Source organism: Acyrthosiphon pisum, chromosome A1 (genome assembly GCF_005508785.2).
Source record: "Acyrthosiphon pisum isolate AL4f chromosome A1, pea_aphid_22Mar2018_4r6ur, whole genome shotgun sequence".
Taxonomy (NCBI): Eukaryota; Metazoa; Arthropoda; class Insecta; order Hemiptera; family Aphididae; genus Acyrthosiphon; species Acyrthosiphon pisum.
Window position 1 is genome coordinate 134,427,194 of NC_042494.1, and position 20,650 is coordinate 134,447,843.

General features: G+C 28.8%; 4 protein-coding genes across 4 annotated transcripts in view; all 4 read left to right on the forward strand.

The window, feature by feature from the left end:
- The window catches only part of LOC100159917 (coiled-coil domain-containing protein lobo-like), a 7,715-nt gene extending 3,861 nt beyond the window's left edge, over window positions 1-3,854 (forward strand). Inside the window, exons 3-5 of the mRNA XM_029486357.1 lie at window positions 2,869-2,994; window positions 3,352-3,537; window positions 3,596-3,854. Of these exons, the coding sequence (XP_029342217.1) occupies window positions 2,869-2,994; window positions 3,352-3,537; window positions 3,596-3,838 (555 nt within the window). The 3' untranslated portion in view covers window positions 3,839-3,854. The remainder of the gene's footprint in view (window positions 1-2,868; window positions 2,995-3,351; window positions 3,538-3,595) is intronic.
- A 420-nt stretch (window positions 3,855-4,274) lies between these two features.
- On the forward strand, window positions 4,275-5,403 carry LOC115033563 (dynein regulatory complex subunit 7-like). The gene is made up of 4 exons (XM_029486358.1): window positions 4,275-4,649; window positions 4,734-4,863; window positions 5,109-5,196; window positions 5,347-5,403. The coding sequence occupies exons 1-4, from the start codon at window positions 4,280-4,282 to the stop codon at window positions 5,401-5,403; spliced, it is 645 nt and encodes a 214-aa protein (XP_029342218.1). The 5' UTR covers window positions 4,275-4,279.
- A 262-nt stretch (window positions 5,404-5,665) lies between these two features.
- Window positions 5,666-6,862, forward strand: LOC115033684. Its single transcript, XM_029486830.1, has 3 exons — window positions 5,666-6,136; window positions 6,207-6,398; window positions 6,471-6,862. The coding sequence occupies exons 1-3, from the start codon at window positions 5,867-5,869 to the stop codon at window positions 6,705-6,707; spliced, it is 699 nt and encodes a 232-aa protein (XP_029342690.1). The 5' UTR covers window positions 5,666-5,866; the 3' UTR covers window positions 6,708-6,862.
- Window positions 6,863-11,479: 4,617 nt separating this feature from the next.
- LOC100162034 (transmembrane protein 231) lies at window positions 11,480-12,820 on the forward strand. The gene is made up of 5 exons (XM_001948172.5): window positions 11,480-11,686; window positions 11,756-11,913; window positions 12,001-12,129; window positions 12,217-12,433; window positions 12,509-12,820. The coding sequence occupies exons 1-5, from the start codon at window positions 11,548-11,550 to the stop codon at window positions 12,760-12,762; spliced, it is 897 nt and encodes a 298-aa protein (XP_001948207.2). The 5' UTR covers window positions 11,480-11,547; the 3' UTR covers window positions 12,763-12,820.
- The last annotated feature ends 7,830 nt before the right edge of the window (window positions 12,821-20,650 follow it).

Genomic DNA, 20,650 nt, shown 5'->3' on the forward strand with positions numbered 1-20,650 from the left:
TTTATAAATTTTTAACTACAAAATAATTATTCAATTTTAAATTTGATAAATTTTGTCAAAATTTCAACTTCAAATGCTTATAAAAAAAATGTGTGCCTATGTATTTTTAATATTTTACAATTGCTATTGTAACAATTATCAGGAGCCTTTTATTAATTTTTTACACTTTTTGGCCCAATAGATAAAACTTTATTGATATTTATAGAAAAAAAAAAACTAATTAAATTGGAAACTGTAATTGTCCGTAAACAGCTCAAAACAAATCAAAATATTTTCATGTATCTATAGTCATTCGTTTTAAAGTTACACCAAAAACCAAAATCAATTTTCTCGAAAATAGATTTTGCGTAAAAATTCCCGTTTTTCCTTAATTTTTCTTTTGTTTTTCACGGCGCTTTTGAAAACTATTGGAAAAATTTTACTTTTGACCCCCCCCCCAAAGTACCAACTAGATTCACTTTCCTATCAGAAAAGGTACTGTTGAAGAAAATCAAAGCACTTTTACTGTCCTAAAAGGTGATGACAGACACAAAAAAAAAAAAAAAATTAAAAAAAAAAAAAAAAAAAAAAAAACACACATCATTGTAAAATCAATACATTCATCGTTCCACTCAGAATCTAAAATTCTTTGAAGCTATCCCTAAACTGCATTCGTTGCAATATTTAATATTTTCATCTATTATAGTTATCTCTTAAATCTCTAGGAAAACCAATGTTAAATAAACATAATGTTATAGTTTTTGTAAAAAAAAGTAAAACAAAAATGTATACAATGATTTCTTTACAAGTGTTTAATTTTTTTTTTATTTTAAAAATTGAAAAACAAAAATCTATTAAATACACAACCAAGAAAAGAGAATGAGGAATTCAAATGGGTTTTCAAAATTAAAATTTGACTTTTGGTACTGGGTTAATTTTTTTTCCGCTCATTGGTCTAAACTCTGAATGCACGTAAACACTTCGAAAAAACGATCCGTTTTCAACAGCCTTAATAATAATTTATGATATAATCTACATACACTTATAAATTATAACTTTCTTCTAGATTGGAAATTTTAAAATAAAGTGATAATTATTAATTTCTTCAAAATCTGCATTACCTACTTATTGTTTCTGATTCCAACGCAAAACACCTTTCTTAGTTTATAGTTTACCTTCAATACTTTTTGTAATTATTAATATTATTTTCCAACTAATTGATGAAAACAATATATACGTGTTTAGTTGTAATATTTGTTTTTCATAGAAGGTTATAGTAAAAATAAAAATATATAATATTAATTTATTTATTTTTTGATACAATGAATACACAATAATAATATGTCAACATAAATTTGCCGCCCCTTAAATTGACCATACACTTGCCCCCCCTAAATACGGGCCTGATACAATGATGTGTTTTATTTTTTTTGTGTCTGTATAAACGATAAGTAGTCGAAATAATGCTTCAATTTTCAACTTCAGTATCTTGTTAGATGGGAAAGTTAGTGCAATGGAGAGGTTAAATTTAAAACTCCCAGTGAATTTCAAAAGCGTCGGGAAAAACGAAAAAAAATTAAGAAAAACGGAATTTTTATATTTTAATTTTCTATACACCATACAAATTTGAAAATATTTTGACTCATTTTGTGCTATTTACAGACATTTTCAGTTTTCAGTTTTTTAGTTTTTTTTTCTATAATTGTCAATAAAATGTTATTTGTTGCATAGAAAAGCATGAAAATTTAATACAAGGCTCCTAATATATTGTTACTATAACAGTTGAAAAATATTAAAAATGCATAACCACAATTTTGTTTTTACATGCATTTAAATTTCAAATGTTGACAACATTTATCAAATTTAAAATTTAAAATTTATAAAATGTTCAACAATAGCTACTAATAGTAGCTATAATAATAGCTAAGAATTCAAAATGTAAAACAAGGGTCCACGTAAATAGGTTATACATAAAAAACTTTATTCACAATATTATCATCAAATATATTTAGTAATATCATAGGCTGACTGGCCGTCTTCACTCAGAATTGTATTTCTTATATAATGATATTATATCATTGAATTCAAATTTAACATTATTCATTACAGTGGTCCACTTTTAACCAACTGTAACGCAGAGCGACACCCATTTGCCCTTCTTTTTATAAGTGGATATACAATTATAACTCTGTATAGTATATTTATTATTATATTTATTTTCCTTATCTTTTATGCATTAAATATATTTATTTATAAACAACATAATATGAGTACCTAATGGTCAAAGTTCCTCCAATAGTCCTCCCTTATTTGTACTGTAAACAATGAGTTTTTTCTTCTGTTGATTATCACATTAACTTATTAGTTATTATTTGAAAGATTAGAGATTGCATTTGCGCAAAAAAAAAATTTAAAACAAAATTAGGCATTAGTGATCTATTGATGTACTGTTGTAGCGATACACAATGGTAGTTATTTAAATATCTAATACACTTAAATTATTATCAGTGTTAATACATTAGTGCAATGTTGTTGAATCAATAATTACCAACAAATATTAACCAGTATAGCTGTATAGGCCCTCAGGTTATAAAATACCTTTTTACCAAGGGCAAAATATTTTCTTTTTTTTAAATTTTTTATTTAGAACTTAGGTGTTAGGTTTAAGTTTTTTTAGGACATTAAAATCATCAATAATGATTATGATAATTGATCCTGAAAAAACCAAGGGGAACTGCCCGCCTGCGGACGCCCTTTATACTTAATGCGAGTATAATATAAATTATAATATATGTATAATATACATGAGGTAGTACCAATGCGGCTATGCTACAAACGTAAATATGGAACTGCATATATCATAATGTTGTTTATATTGTACGTGTTTAGAAATGTGTTTGCACTACAATCAAACCATCCCGATTAGTCTACCCCAATTTGAGAGATTTGATCAGTTACAGTGAATTTGTTGCCAAGCACATAACATATATTAAGTTGGAAGATCCTGTGGCTGTGGTATGATATAATCTAATATAATATATGTATTGTAAATAATAATAATTTCTAAATTATTTATTTATTTTTTTATGAAAAACTTACTTAAAATAAGTGTGTGGTGTGTCTTATGTTTTATGTATGCTTCATAATATATTATTTTCAATACAAAAGTACAAAACTATACGATTAGAGTTCTTAAATTGCAGTTTTTGTTTAGACTTTTAGAGCTTACATTATAATACTATTCTCAAATATTCTATAAAGCATAAACTACTAAAATAAAGTAAGTAATAACATTAAGTGAACACAGAAAACCAAAACTCAAAAGTAATGAATACCTCAAACTTCAAAATAATTAAATATTCAAATTTTCAGCCTAACAAAATCATGTCTCCTACAACAACAATAGAAATGCAAACTGCTAATTGTTTTGAAATGGCGATACTGTTAGTATCTTTTTTAATTGGTTCTGAGTGCAATGCTTTTGTTGTTTATGGTTATGCCACAGAAATCGTGTGCAATAATGATCTAAGAAAAGTTAAGATAGACCTGGAAGAATATGTATGTATTATAATATTTGATACAACATTAATTTTAACATTAATATTAATGATTGAAGGATTTACAAAAGTCAGATTCCGAAAATATTTCGGAAGATTTAGATGATGCGAATTTATTAGAACCTAATAATGATTTGTGCAGCGAATATGTTAAATATCTAATAGAAGAAGAACAAAATAAAACCGTGGTCAAAGATGAAGTTAAAGAGGTATACCTATACGCTATAGGCTATATTATATCATATAAATGTTGTAGCTATTTGAAAACAAGATTGTGTTTAATTTTTATTTATTTTAATTAATAAATACGAAATATTAGATCGAATTTAATGATTCTTCTGATTCATTATTTGGGAAACGAGTGCATGCTTGGGTCATAATTATACCATTGCAAATTGAGGACGAAAATATAAACGAGATCCCATATTTTATTGAACCTAGTACGGGTGACCGGAAAGAAATCTCTGATGAGAATTATACTGGAATAGAAGCGGTTTGGAATCATAGAAATTATTGGGTTAATTTACAGTCATCGGACGGAGGATGTACGGTGTGTATTACTGGTGATATTAGATTATAATATTTACTAACTTAAAATATTTATTTTGTATATGTAGCAGTATAATTTTACTTTGACGAATACAAAGTGTTGGGAACATTTTTTACCAGATAAACCTCAAAGTTTACGAGGCGAGACATTAGATTTAAAGCATAACGAAAATACAACATTCAGACATATTGTGATGCCCAACTCGTGGGTCAACGTTTTAGAAGTTCCTAGAAATAGTATGAATTTGACCATTAAAAATTCAAAATTATTTGTAAAATTAAAATGTATACTAATTTTAGAATATCATATGCTATATCCAAGCGGTAAAAAAGTTGTAACATATATGAATGCGATCAAAGAGTTTTATGCTGATTACATCATGCTTGATGGATTAATTGAAAAAACCACATTCTTTACTGATTCCGAATATGTTAATAAAAAATTTGTTACAGAAATATACAAACATAGAATAGACAAGTTGATCAGAGTTGAGACAAAATATACCACTAAAGAAAATGAAACTGTAGAATATTTTAGAAGTGGTCGGGATGACTTTTTAAAAAGTACTTACCATTTTAAGGATATAATTATATAAAAACAAACATTAACTTACATTTTTTAATTCTTGATGGTTTGATATCCTTTAGCACATACGTTTTATGGCGATTGTAACAATATAAAGACCAAGCGTTTTGTTACATTTTATAATTTGAGACTTGATTCAATGGCTGAATTAAACATTGATGAAAATAGTTTCATAACTACGTTTAATGATAGGTCAGTATGTTCTATATTTTCACTAAAACAGTAGGTAAATTGGGTAAATTGTATCTTTAAGTATTGACATGAAGAATTAATATTTTAAATATGTTACACAATAATGTTTTTCGGTTCGTTATACAGGTTTCTAATTTAATATTTTATACTATATAATATTACAATTTGTGTATTGGTCTAATCTAATGACATGACATGATTCTATATAAGTATTTTGAATTAATATTACACTTTAATTATTCCAGATCAGATTTATTATTCTGCCGCAAGTGTATATTTCAACAGACAGAAAAAAATGATTGCCAGAATTTAAACGTCAAGAGGAAACCTACGGTATTTAATACTGATTATTTTTTTTACTATCTTTCATTTTATGACAAATATGAAATAATATTTAATACATTATTTCTTATAAATATAGTTAAAACCTATTGAATTGCGCGTTATCAATTTATTTTTATTATATTATAATATAATAATTAGAGGTGGCTCCAAGAATTTATTTGGTGGAGTCGCAAAGGCCAGAAAGCCATGACTTAATAAACTCAAACCATAAAAACTTCTTTTAGGTACTATGTACATTTTTTGCATTTGAAATGGTTTTAATAACTTGTAAGTTAATGTATTAAAATATTTAAACATGTTTACTGTTAAGAACTTACAAACATCCAAAATAGAAGTTTAAATTAATTTATATTAATATTCAATTAAAACGTAAGAACTAATTGATAATTTTTAATGGGATTTCTGTTTATACCTCAATAGTCTAGTAAAATATAGGTAGTTGAATAGTTGAAATTGGAGTTTAATACCTATATAATTCGTACACTGTAACACTGTGTTTCAGAGTATCATTGAAAAATATTTAAGAGATGAATCAAAACATAAAGATCGAGATATTGCCACCATAAGTTTTAATCTTGAATTTAATAGTATTTATGTTCAGTATCAATATGGTGAAGGACAGATAACGCAATCAAGTAGACTTTTTCAAAAGCCCACTATGACAAGAAATGAAGAGTTTGATACTAAATCTGTTATTGAAGATATTGTTTATCCTTATGAGGGACATTTAAACTCCCACGAAGCGTATATCATGTTACAAGATATGATTGAAGCCGAAAAAGAAGCACTTCGTAACGTATCGAAACTAGAGGATGATATTATAAAAATGATAGAGATCCGATGTCGAGAACGAATAGTGTTTAAGTTAAAAATCGATTCATTGGATTGGGACAGAAATCATGGGATCAGAAAATTACTCCAAAACGAAGTAATTTTATATTTTTATAAATTATAATTATATACCTACGTGAAAGTTAAAAATAATTTATCATTTTTAGAAAGATAAAAAGCTCGCTCTTTCTAAACGAGATAAAGCAAAACAAATAGATAACTCTTTGCCATACCATGTGATAATTAAAAGATTATTTACACAAGATAAGAATGCTTTAAACGTTCGTGAAAAAATCATTCAAAACTTTAGACGAAATACCAATAAACGGTTTATACGAACTAAAAAAATATTTATAACGGTATAATTGAGTATTTAAATAACATTTAAAACAAACTTTAAAATTAAAACATTTATTTGTGTGTTTTTATAGAAACAATTCAAATTACAATCCATGGTGAAGGCACTAGAAACTAACCAGGTCAAAGAAGTTGAACTCAAGAATAAAACGTTTTTATTGTGTTCGTTGTTGAAAAACGAACTTAACGTATTGGCGTTGAGAATGGAAAGATACAATGAAACTCGTATTGAGAGATACAATATCTTGGCATCATACTTAAATAGCTATCCTGATTTTAAAACTTTATCACCATTAAAATTATATTTTTAAATATAATAAATTAAATAATATTTTTATTATAGCTGATACAACCCGCAATATGTTGTTCACTACTCCCCTCGCATCAACATTTTAAATATTTATAATTGATAAACTACTAATTGTACGAACATTTTTTTTTAAGCTGAAAATATAATGATGTAAAAGAAATGGTTTCAAAAATGTTAGTTATTTTTGAATTAATTAGTATCTTAAGTTAAATGGATCACTCTGTATATTTATACATTATACTACAAACCTATCCACATCATTTTATGGAAGGTCTGTTTTTATAAGTATTTGACAGTGTATTAGGTATACTAATACTAACGATTTATTGAGTACCTACGTAATTTTCCAGACATTTTTAAGAGCTTGCATCATTTTTTTTATAATGCCAGCAACCACTATGGCAGGAGCAGAACAATCATTTTTCAAAATAAAACTAATACAAAATTACTTAAGAAACGCATGTGGACGAGTACGTTTATCTAGTATTATAATTTCAAATTTAGAAAAAGAACGAACTGAAAATCTAAATATTGAGAAAAGATATTTTTTATAATATTACACCTTATATATTTATGTAATAATTATGTCAAATAAATAATTTATTATTTTAGATTACTCTTAAATATTATATTACATATATATTATAATATGGTTATATATTTATAATGCAATTTGAATTGTAGTAAAAATATAATGGTGTAATACTGTAAATTGTTTTTCAAGGGGGCCCCTAAATTTTCTTTTGCACCAGGGTCCTCTGACTTCAAGATCCGGCACTGCTCTAGAGCGCTTCACAAGCGCTTGATATTTCATTGATATTTTAATTTAAAAGTAATTTATAAATATTATAGCAACATAAAATATTGCAATTTTAAATACCCATAACTCGTTTTAAAATTAAAATATCAATAAAACCCTAAGAGATGTCCTAGATAATAATCATAACATATATTTCATTCTAATATCAGAGCAATTACCTAACACCAAACTTGATGTGCTAAATTAAAATTCGCTATGTTGCACCACCAAGAGAGTGAAAATAAATAGTGCTCTGAAGGTGAGCCCATAATTTTGTATTAAGTAATCCATAAAGTAAATTTAACAGAAAAATAAAATTATAATAACCATAATTATAGAAAACAAAATAACTGGAAATCAAAGTTCCATGATTATTTTCATATTGAAAATAAAATGAACATAAAATATGTATACATTCCATAAAGTGAAGGCCTGAAACCACGGAATTACGGAATGTAGTTTTACAGAAAGTGATAAAGACATAATGTAGATAATCATTTTCCAGAAAATTAAATCCCAGAAAATATAAGTTCTGAAATTACCTTTAATTGCATAGGTGCAAATAAGGGGGGCTTAGGCGCTAAGGCTTCCCCCCAAAAAACCTGTAATCTGTATTACTCCAAAAGTATATATAATTAATTTAATCTCTATCACAGTATTATGTTATACAAATTGTTTATCTTATTATTATTATTTGTGTTATAAGTGCTCGATGACAGTGTCGTATAAGTTTCCACACCACCTTGTTGGACGACATAATATCACATAGTCCACATTGCTTAAAAGCATGAGGTATTATACTTGGCGCGTTTTTTTTATTGTGGTGTCCCCTGTAGGCCTAATCCACATCGTAAGCGATAACACGCGACCGCCGGTCGACTACAATAATATTGTAATTTACATAGATCAGAACAAAGAAAATTACACTTCTCGTGTATAACATAATATGTGCTTTATTCATTAATAAAACATATTTTAATATAAATAAATAAATGTCCAATTTAACGTTTAATATAGGTTTTAATTTATAAATTTTAATTTTGTCGCAACACGGCATTCGCACATTTTCGCCTTACTAGCATTGAATTTTAGTATATTCTAGCCTCTGGAAAGGCGCTGAGGTCTGAGGGATTTCTATTCGTGATTCATCACATAGTATTACAAGTTCAAGAGGAGTAAAAATTAGTTAAAATATTGGAGGTACCTATACGGGTATCGTATTAGAAACCAGGTAAAAATTATCATGAGTTTCGGGTTTTGCGTTGTAAACTGGGTGCAACATTATTTGCAGGTTTTGCGTTCGAAACCGGGTATAAGGACAAAATATATGAGTGAAATTCTAGGGAGTTATTGGTTTTGCGTTTAAAACTAGGTAAAATGTTTTGCGGATACCCGTTTTTACTCCCTGAGTTTATACTTTATAAGTTAAAAATGTGACGAGGCTGAGAATAATGAATTGTTCTAACTTATATACCACTACTTATAGGTACATCAATTATAATAATTCATGTTTAATAGTTGGTTATAATGATAACAGTAGTTTTAAATTAATAAAAGGAGATATCCCCCGAATACTTATTTAAAATTCAACACTGTCCTATTGTTCTAATGTTATAACTATAACTATATTAATATTATTATTATTATATTTATTGTCATTTAGAGATCACCAATGTCCTTTTACTAAGTCTCCAACCACACACTATTCCTATTGGCCCTCTCTATTCAACCTGTCTTAAAAGTCGTGTACCTCAAACACTTTTTTACAGTCCTGGAATAAAATGTTTATTTTGTGTGTGTGACGTCGGCTGGCGATAGTGGGTGATGTGTTTGGTGTGGAGATGAAATTGCGAGTGGACAAGATTATTAAATAAAATAATAACTATGCGGGATACGAATAATACGGAGACATTTCGTTCACATCTACCAAATCACTGAAATCCTTTATAGACACCAAATTATACCATCTATCAGGTGATTCACAGGTTAGGTTAGGTTAGACCATCTTCTAAGCAATAGTCTATCAAATAATTTTAAAGGTATAGTAGGTACTTATATACTATTATACACTAATATAGTAATAAATATACTAAAATTATTCAATAAGTATACTTATATTACCTAATAAGTCTAAATACATATATTATATACAAAATACATAAAATCATTTTACTTGATTTAGGCATCGAAAGTTGAGCTTAGTTGCTCCAATTAAGACTTTTATCCAACAAATTCCTTACCATAATTTGAACTCAATAACTTTTCTATAACGCTTAACGGTGTTGAAACATTGAGGTGCATATAACTATTTCAGACCTGTGCTAAATGCTCTGAGAGATATAATCCTTTGTTAATAATTGAATTCATTGTCGATGTGTGCGTCTATGAATCTGAAAAGATGTAATGGTTTAATGTTGAAAATAAAAGAACTTATCCTTCACGAACGAAAAAAAACTGAAGAAAGTTAAAGGAATATCGCAAAACTTTTAGAAATTAAAAATTAAACAGTAATCGGAAAATATAAATTGTATTATTCAAGAAAGTAAAAACTGATATAGGTATATTACAATAATATATACAAGTATATTTTGTGTGAAATTAAAACGGTAATAACATTAATAAGAAAACTAATAACAAACATGTCATTTAGCCAGCATATCTATAATTTATTATATTATTAAATATGAATAAATCTATTAACTATTGTTTGTGTACGTTTTACGAGTGCTGTATTTTATAATTGTTTATTTTTTCCCAGGTGAAGTCGGATATATATGATACAGATACAGTATTTGATAAATCTCGAAAGATTCAACTCCAATATTGTTTTTTTTTATTTTATTGAGCTTAAGCCCGACAACTTAGGCCATTAGCTATTTTTGTTTTGTTTGTAGGTATTTTGTTGATAGGAGGAGGAACACGTGTGTGTTTGTTTTTGGCAGAATTTTTGATTTAGGCACCCGTAGGTATCTGCCATGTCCAGGTGGAGGATGGTGGCACTTGTTCTCCGGTCACCGTGACTTTCCCGAAGAAAAATGCTGCCCATGGCCGAGGTATCAAACCGGCGTCGGTGTCCGCTCGGCCACTCCATCCCCCCCAATATTGTTTAAAAATATTTCCTTATACAGGTAGGTACCTATGTATTTAAAAGCAATTAGAGCTTGACATTTAAAACAATTATAAAACTTCAAACAAAATATAAGAAGACAATATGCAAAAACATTTTTCAAAAGTCCAATGAAAATGTATAAATGCAAGTATCTATATTACTATATAATATATATATTAAAATAAAAATAAAAATAAAATAAAACAACTAGTTGTAAATAGATAACAGTTGACGGTTGGCGATAATATCAATTATTGAACTGAAAAAATATAATTGGTATAAACACCAAATAGGTATAGTATTAATAAAAATATATTTTTAATATTTTTGAAATTGTATACTAAAATAAGTAAGTTGTAAAGTTAAAACATAATTTTTTTTATAAACATTAACATATGCACTTTTTGCATAAAAATTAAGAAATATCCACTTATTTCTAAAACTGACGAAACATGCATTTTGAATGTCCTATTTTTAAACTCGGCATTGCATATAATGGATTTTTAGCAGTTTACTTTCAGTTTGTACAAATTCCGATCACCACTTTTAAGTTATATCGTTATAAGTATCACAACTTATCAAAAAATAAAATATTGAAGAACACAAAAATTGACTAAGAAAATGAGCGTGATACTCAAAAGGATTACCCGGTGTGACCGGTGAAATTAACTCCTGGATATTTTAACTGGGCGAGTGATAATCGCTGGGAGTAATTATTATATTATTATGTACCTACCTACCCTATTAAAATGTAAACAATAAAAAACGAAATGGATTTCCGCTGCAGTAGATCATTGCTCTGTATGTGGGGGAACATACACCCATAGTTCTGTCAAGGGTGAGACTGTTACTATGGGAACTATCAACAAAACAAACTTGAGGTTTTCAGTGTGAACTATATTATACACAAACAACCAGCACAAGCATGGAATCATGTCGGTGCGCGTAGTTTATAGTAAATCATTCGGAGTCAAGTACAAAGCATCTGTTTGTTCTAAGGCATTTATTTTATACGTCGTTATAACGTTATTAACTTTTACCTTGCCGCTGCTATTTTGCTACCGGAGCAGTGGTAATAGATTGAATAATATTTTCACTTCAACCATTGCAACGGGATATTATTTTGTATTACTACTTTCAGGACTATGGATTAAGTACGAGAAATACAGAGAACAGCCTATGGTACAATTTAAGTTACAGTATTTGTTATATGCTGAAACGTCTGATCCCACGTCTCCGGTGATTTGCGGAAATTTTCCTCGGACGTTAAGAACTACGGGCTTTTGTTCCACCATCAAGGTATACCGCGTTTACCTATTGTGATAGTTCATTTAGCTTTTAACCATCACTATACATGACTATAAATCACAAACAATATTTCGTAAGGTTATAGAGGAAGACATTAACATTGATGGGAAAAAAGAATATCTGGATTTAGAGTTATACTTGACCACGAACGAAACGTTGGATATACATTCTATAACTTTATTGCTGATATTTGATTTCAAAATACAAGTAAATATAAACCAATGTAGTATTGACATGTTATTTTAAAATTCGTATTTTTGGTGTGTAATAACGTATCTAATCTGATTTCAATAGGATTTGTGTTTACTTGAAATGGAATCCATGGCAGTTATTACTCACAGTTCTGGATTGCCAGGCGGTAGACTGGACGTATTTGGAGATTTAAACTTGGTACAAAAAACGCCCTTAGTATGTACACCGAGGAAACCTATTCGTATGAATAGACCTATATTGTTATTTGAATCTCCCGACTGGCTGGTTAACATATACGAGGAATACTCAAAACGTACTCGTAAGTTATTTTAATTATTAATAATTATATCGATGGATTTAACGTATATAGTATGTATATGTATTATATTTTTAGTTTCTACTAAATTGGATAACGTTTTAGTAAAGTGGACAAGAGGCCGATCTTATCAAATGCCGTTTTTAATTAAAACTAAAATAAACTACGGTTCTGTGGAGATTTTATACAAACCAAAGTTTTGGCAAATAATGAAGTGGGCATGGATACAATACTTTTCAATACTTGTGTTATCAGTATTTATATTTAAAAAAGTTAAGCGGTTTTTATTTACAAACCATATAGTTACTACGAAAATCGAACGTTCGATGTAGAGTAACTTTTAATCGTCATATAATATAATACCAATTATTTTAATTATATTTATAAAATAAATTAAAAATGATTTTATCGCATGATTATAATAAACATTACATTTTTAACCTTTATATTGTTTCTTAATTTATAATCTATAATTCAAAGTTAAAAAAAGATGTATTAATGTAGACAGTTATTAGTACTAATAAGTATATAGTGTCTATATAAATTTATACAGCGGTTCCCAACATTTTTTTATTCATGCCACTCTGGAAATAAAAATTTGTCCCACTCCTCCCGTGAATAATATAAAATTAAAAAGTTCTAAACTTATTTATTTCATATTTTATTAAATTTCTATTATGATCCAATAATAATCGAAAAATTAAAATGAACGTGTAAATGTGAATTGTTTAATGCGTATATAGTCGTATAACTTATAAGTAATAAGTAGGTAGTAATACAAAATGAACAGTAGGTAAATATTATTTTAATTATTATTTATAATTTATAATTTTTAATTATTATTTTGTAAAATATTGAGATTTATATATTGTGTCTTAATATTGATAATGTTATGTGAGATGGCGTGTGTAAATTACGCAAGTAATATAGGTAACATTGTTTTTAAATTTTATTTACTTCTCCAATCAGGAATTCCGATTATGACGTAGAAAAGCTCATTATTTAAGGCTCGTGCCGTGCCATATTTTATCTGCTAATGAAAATAAATGTCATTCTATAGGTATGCGATGATATTTTTACTTTGCAGAATTAGCCAATAACCCCAGGTCCAGGTGTATCTAAAGGCAGTAAGTGATGGTCTTTTCCGGATATTTTCTCATTTGATATTGTGACTAGTTACCTGCAGATATTTAACTACATAAATGTATAAGAAAGACATTCAGCTAAAGATAAGCTAACTGTGTAGTATAGAAAACTAAAAACCATTATAAATTATTATACACTAATAAAAGCCAATATTTTTCTCGTTCTGCTCAAAATCGAATTAATAAAATCTAGAATATACTTCTATATGCATTATGCATGTTACGCGAGGTGTGTTGGCGTGTTGATGTGTTGAAAAAATTCAGTACGACTGTGAGAATAAAAGTAACAATCTTATACTTTGTGTAATTATAGCTAGATAAGAAGTAATATTACCGTTAGCTGACAATGGATAATACAATAAGACGTCTTTATTAATACGATATAACAATTTTTTCATTCACATTCATATAATATACAATAATATGTACAATAATCATATTTATTTTATGACAGTTTTGACATGTATCGAAATATAATGGGATGTTCAATACTGCATATTTAAATGCGGGCGTTTATTAAACCATTTGATTTTACCACTATATAGACACTATATTTTTTTTAATAAAATTAAAAAAAAAAATCATAAATTAATGATGTTTAGGTACCTACCTATCTATATGTATAATATAATATAATATTACTTTAGACCGAAAGAAAAAACATGTTTGAAGTACAATTATTTTGACTTACAACCGTATATTATTTATTATTTTGTAATATACCCCGTCGGCGGCCATTGTTAGGCTCTACGCCTTGGTGAGATTGCACTCTTTTCTCGTTCGGATGGAAGATAATTTTACCGGATGCAAATAACAGCGTATCGTATTCACCGCAAGGCCGCGGCAATCATCAATACAATCAACTTGTGGCGGACGTTGTCTGCAACTTATATGATGATCTCCGAGTGATCAAACACCTTCAGCCAGATAGCCGGGTGTTGGTCATGTGTAAACAGTAAACATATACATATATATATACATACATTATGTATAATAATATATATTATACCTAACAACGTTTTAGAAGAACCATCAAAAAATAATTTCATCGGAGGGAACATTTGTAAGAATCCTGCACGCACGTTCGAATCCGTTGGACCGCGACCGCATGTACCTGATACGAGAATTCGGCACCGGTGGATGTATATATAGATACATGTTCAAAATTTAGAGTGGAAAAAATTAAGGAAGTGAAAAAAAAACAAATTTTGGCAATCAAGTTCACAGGGAAACCAAAGTAAATTAATTATGGCATGCTAGATATAGGTTCCGGGAATATAATAAACATTATCTAATAATTTGTTTGTTCTCCTATGGCCAGTAGGATTAATAATGGAAAAGAAAAAATGAACAGAGAAAAGGTCATTGTATTGTACAAAGTATAACAATCAGATTTAATTGTCCAGGAGGATGTCTTTTATTGAACCAGGTGTAGTCATTTTTTTTAAAACGATCACGTTTAATGTACAATGATTAAAAAATATTCTCGACGCAATGTTAGGTATTGTTTTTTATATCCAAATAAATGTCTGTCTTTAGACATCTGAAAGAGTATATCGTGAGGAAAAAACAAAACTTCATCCCAACAATATTAGAGCTAACAATTCGCATGTGTCATGTCAGTTTTATATGTGGCTATTATCATTGCTTATAATAATATGTAGTAAACTAAATAGATAATTTTTTTTAAGTTCTGTACTTATCAGAATTAAACTAAAATAGTTTTAATAAATATTTTTATACAAATAGATACAGCCACATCAGAGTTTATAGATCTGTTAAATAATACAATATTTATTGGATACAGGATACTTTTATCTGCATTTTAAAACAGAAACATTATTTTTAATTGGTAATTGAACGAATCTCATAGTTCTAATATAGTACGACTCGCAAGACCCACTTTTGAAATCAGCTTCGCGCTTTTTTTGTCCAGTAATCACAAAAATTAAATATAATATTATTTTAAATGTTATTTGTTTGATAAAAATAAATATTTTATTAACTTTTTAGTTATAAAATGTAACCCCATTGGGGCATTGTGACCACTATCATTATTCAATCATCAATCATATAATATTTATATTATAAACACAAAATATATTCGTATGGATATGATATTTTATATAATAAGTGTTAAGTAGGTATTCAAATGTTATTTTACTATTAAATATTAATATTATACATATATAAATAAAATTGATTTTTTATAGTTTTATACAACAGTTATAACTTATATCGGTAATATTCCTGTATTTTTAGAAAGTGTCTCTCTTTTGGACAAGGCAATATGGTCACACTATGTATGACATAAAAAGAATAAAAAAGTTGTATATTTCATATAGAATTTAATATTGTTTTCCCGTAGTTTGAATTATGATTGAATTTGTAAAAAAAAATTTTTTTTTATTGTTAATAACTGGATTAAAATTCTAGTGTCACAATATTTTTTAAGAATAGAGTGTTTAATGTCGTAAAAATTATCTATTATTATATTTACGTTGTTCTGGTCAGATTTAGTTCATAATAGTTCTATAATCTCATAAAGGTATGATTTTTTTTATAACATACCTACTTAGTTTTTAAAATAATGCGTTTGTACGTGCCGGTGCACGTTTACTGTGCTTAAAATATTTTAATATGCCTTATATTAAAAATTATACATTAGATTTAAAATGTGTTTTTCATAACGCAAATGTCATATTTTTGGTAAAATATGAAAATGTATGGAACGTATGTAAAAAAGAAACAATCGAAGTCATAGCAGTGACAGTTTAAATCGTTTTCTTTGATTTCGTTTTTTTTTTATTTATACCTGGTTATTGTTATTTATCATCAAAATTGTAATTTACGTATATAGTTTTTTTTTGTAGACGCACGATTGAATTCTAATATTCGTGAGAGGAAAAAAATGTTAGTGCCTATAACGTTAGTTGAAACGGGTGATAGGTCAAATATATATATACGCCTATCTCTTACCTAGGCACTACTTTTTATAATATCAGCTATCATCGTATTAACGTGTACATGCGTTCGTGACAATCTGTGACCAGTCATTGCGATCGTTCAACCATATTGAAATTCTAATCAGTTACATATTTCTGTCTAAACATTTCAATAAACACAAAATACATGTATGAATGCATATAATATATATATCTATGACCAATGACCATTGACCATGGCATTGGTACCTACCATGCATGTATGAAATACTCACTATATAGGTATTATTGTATGTTAATATTTAATTATTGTCTGTTTACCCACAAAAAGCTACTTTAGTTAATTGTACCTATGCTTGTTCGAAACGGATGATAACCTTTTAAAATATTAGTCTAGTTTCAAAGCATAATCAAGCAGGTAGGTATATAAAGTATTCCTAAGAAATTATAATATAATAATATAAACTATAATTATATAAACATATACCTAGTTATCCTAAAATATTATATAGAGTGCATTTATGCATTGCAGCAAACATAATTATATGATGATTTTGAACGATCTAAAATAATTATTTTTCATTATCTACCGTATATACCTACATAACGCATTGTTCACATCCCACGGTTAAGTATTCATACTTCCTCTGATGTGACCCAAATTCATGTTGCACGGGGTCATAGTGGTCCCATCACGAACTCTTTGTAGACAAAATACTTGCACGCAAGCTGAAAATATAGTAATTTATTTTCCACTTAACCTAGACAGATTGAATGTGACAACAGACAACTTGTTGACTTATTGAGGTAATATTATTAAAATCTAGGTTATATTATAATCACATAGACAATGATTGTTTTACGATATGTTACGAATTGTTACGCTGTACGCCTGTACCTTTTTTACAAATTACCTTTTTTTACCTTTTTTTACAAATAACAAATAAGACAATTTCAAAAATCAATTTAATCAAAGACAATTTAATCGTCTTGTTGAAAATGTAGATGTATGGCGCCTATGACCAGTGCTGAATGGTTGATTGAACTTACTCGGTCACGGTTATAATATTAGTTCATTAACATTATAATAATTATAGGCAACTGTAAGTCAAAATAATTAATAATATACTTTTTTCTTAAAATAATTAAGTGTTTTTTTTTTTTTACAAATTGTTTCACAGCTTATGTCCATAAAGTATTTTAGGAATCATGTTTAGATACCTACCTATTAAAAATAGTGGAAGTTAAGCTTTTTCAATTCTTGGGGACTGCATTGCTTAAAGTCTTTTATTCGCACACATGACACACTATGTGGGCACAACAATTTTATACATTTTTACTACCTACCGGCTACGTTTGTATAATATATATCTACTATATATAGGTATACAATATGAACTTTATCTTATGCCTATCGGAAAGCATAAGTTAACGACACAGAGTTGTACGTTAATCTTTAATTGCACACAAAATACAACATTCTTAAGTTAATAACCATTAACCGCGTCATATAATTGAAAAGTTTCATATCGATATAATTCGATAACATTTTGCAGTGTACATTTTCACTTTTTAAAAACTACAAAAATATAGAGGCACCTATGATGGTAAGGTTTATAATGATGGACTGAATTCGATTTTCCGTTACTTCTACAATGCGTCTCGTTGTCTTATTTAAATGATTACAACCAACTAGGGTTGTACGGATTGATTTAATATGTTTTACTATAATGTGTAATAAAGTTTTTACCGTTTTGCGTAGGTACCTACCTAAGTTTTAAAAGTCGATCCAAACGACTCAAATGCGATAGTTCCACGTTATTATTTACAAACCATTACTATATATTATTGTAATAGATATGCGTGTACGGTGTAATGAAGTTTACTCGGCCCGCGTGCTTTGGTCCTACGACATATATAACTTATCGTGCTAATGAACACTGCTGCAGCAGCTATAACGGTTATCTAGTTGGTATAGGTATAGTAGGTATACACTACGCTATTTTTATTTTTATTTTTTATAGCACATTATACTGTGGCAGTTCGTGTTACATATATTATATTTTATTCCATCCCGCTATTATTGTATAGTTACCCCGGTGCGCCTCTTGCAACGGGTTCGAGTGTTTAAAATGGTAATGATATATATCATAGAAAAGCAAAATCAAGACACGACTCTCAATCTAAGTTTTTTTACTGGATATGCTCTTGCTTGGTTCCAATCTGCAGTGTATAGGCACTACAACACGCGCACGATACGCGTCGATTTCAATGTATATTATAATTTAGGTGACAATGATCTTGCAGATATAGACATTATATGCATTCGTATTTCGTTGGCACATTGTAATATTATATATTTCTGCTTATAATATAGCAACTCTTATAATTGTACGTCCGGGACAGAGTTTAATGAAGAAAACGTCGCTATATGCAGTTGTATCTACGCACGTGACGTACCGCGATGAATATTATGGCTATAACAATGGTTACACGTCGATGTCCATCGTAAACATCGTAAAATTGATGTTTGATTATTTTTATGAAAATTATATCGTATAGAGATATAGATATAGGTATACGACTATACGAGTTAATAATAGGTATATAATATAGGTATATTTCAGCATAATTTGTTCAACGGGAGAGTAGCCTACAGAGCTTTATTTCGTGGGGGACAGGATAATGTAGATTAAATGTACCTAGAATATTATGTATAACATTAACATGTAAGGGTGTAGCCTCCTCTGCCACCCACATAAATACACCGATTTTGTTAAATAACCAATTTAGAGGCACAAACATTTAATATATTGGATCATCATGTAAGTTTAGGTAGGTAGTAGGTACCTATAATATAATATATTGAAATCGCATATTATACCTATACCTATATAATACAATTAACGGGCATACTATTTTCATGAAAACCCTCGAGGGGTTTTTTTTTAAAAACTGCAGGTATTATTTTATTGTAGCTTGTGCACCATGGCAGTCTGAAGTTATACAGGTACACCTTATATGTGCAGCCATGTAAAATACTTAAATCTACATCGCCCTATTATATACTTTAAATTAGTAAATAGTCGTCGCGGGCAACTCGACGTAATGTAATTAACTAGTTAACTGTGGCCGGCTCCGCGAGACGCGTATTGTACAATAAATGTTAATTTGTGTAGTTTACATTCTTGTTTGTCGTACTCGTATACTGTAGCATCTATTATATTATTTTACAGACGATCCTTATCTTAGATTGTATTGCAGGTTAACAGCGCTTTAGAACTTGAAGGGTGTATATTATACTGTTATAAGTATTTTTCGATCGTGAATTTTGCCCGTAACTATACCTACACTGTTGCACGACTTAACGTGACTATATGGTGTATCACGCGGTGGAAAAGAGGGTCGCAGGTCAAAAGTATCTCAGCCACTTCACAGTTTCAGTAACACATACAGCCACTGTACACCTGCAACAGCAGTCAACCGAATGCTATATTGAAACATAACATAATGTTTCTTATGAGTTGTATTTTTATTTGTGCCGGAGCAGTGTGTGTTACATATAGGTATAGGTATCTGGTATAGGTACGCTTCTCGGGTGGTTGAAGGGTCCGCGTAACGCGGTTACCTAAATATTCTCGTGCTTAAAATAAAGCGAATAATTTACAATATAAAAACACAGCGGAATGGACCTGTGCAGTGGTGTCGCCGGTGGGGTGGGGAGTAAGGGGGCTATAGCCTCCATTGACTGTGCTGACTTTAGAATTTTACCAACATTAATAAAAAAATAAAAAGTGTAAATAAAAGACATATTGTATTTGTATTTTTTGTATTTTTTTGTGAGACTTAGCCCTCCCCATACAAAATTCCTGGCTACGCCACTGGACCTGTTGCTTTTGAAATACGTTTTCAACACAATTAATATAATATGTGTATAATACCTATAGGTAATATTATGATACGCATGGGCACACACACCCAGTGACTTGCTCAGCTTTTTTAGATGTGGGGAGGTGGGATATGATTTTTTTTCTATTCTCAGACAGACCATGTTATGACAATATATATATTATTGTATTTATAGGTGTCTACAGGTGCTAATAGCTAGTTATTAAATAACATATTTATAT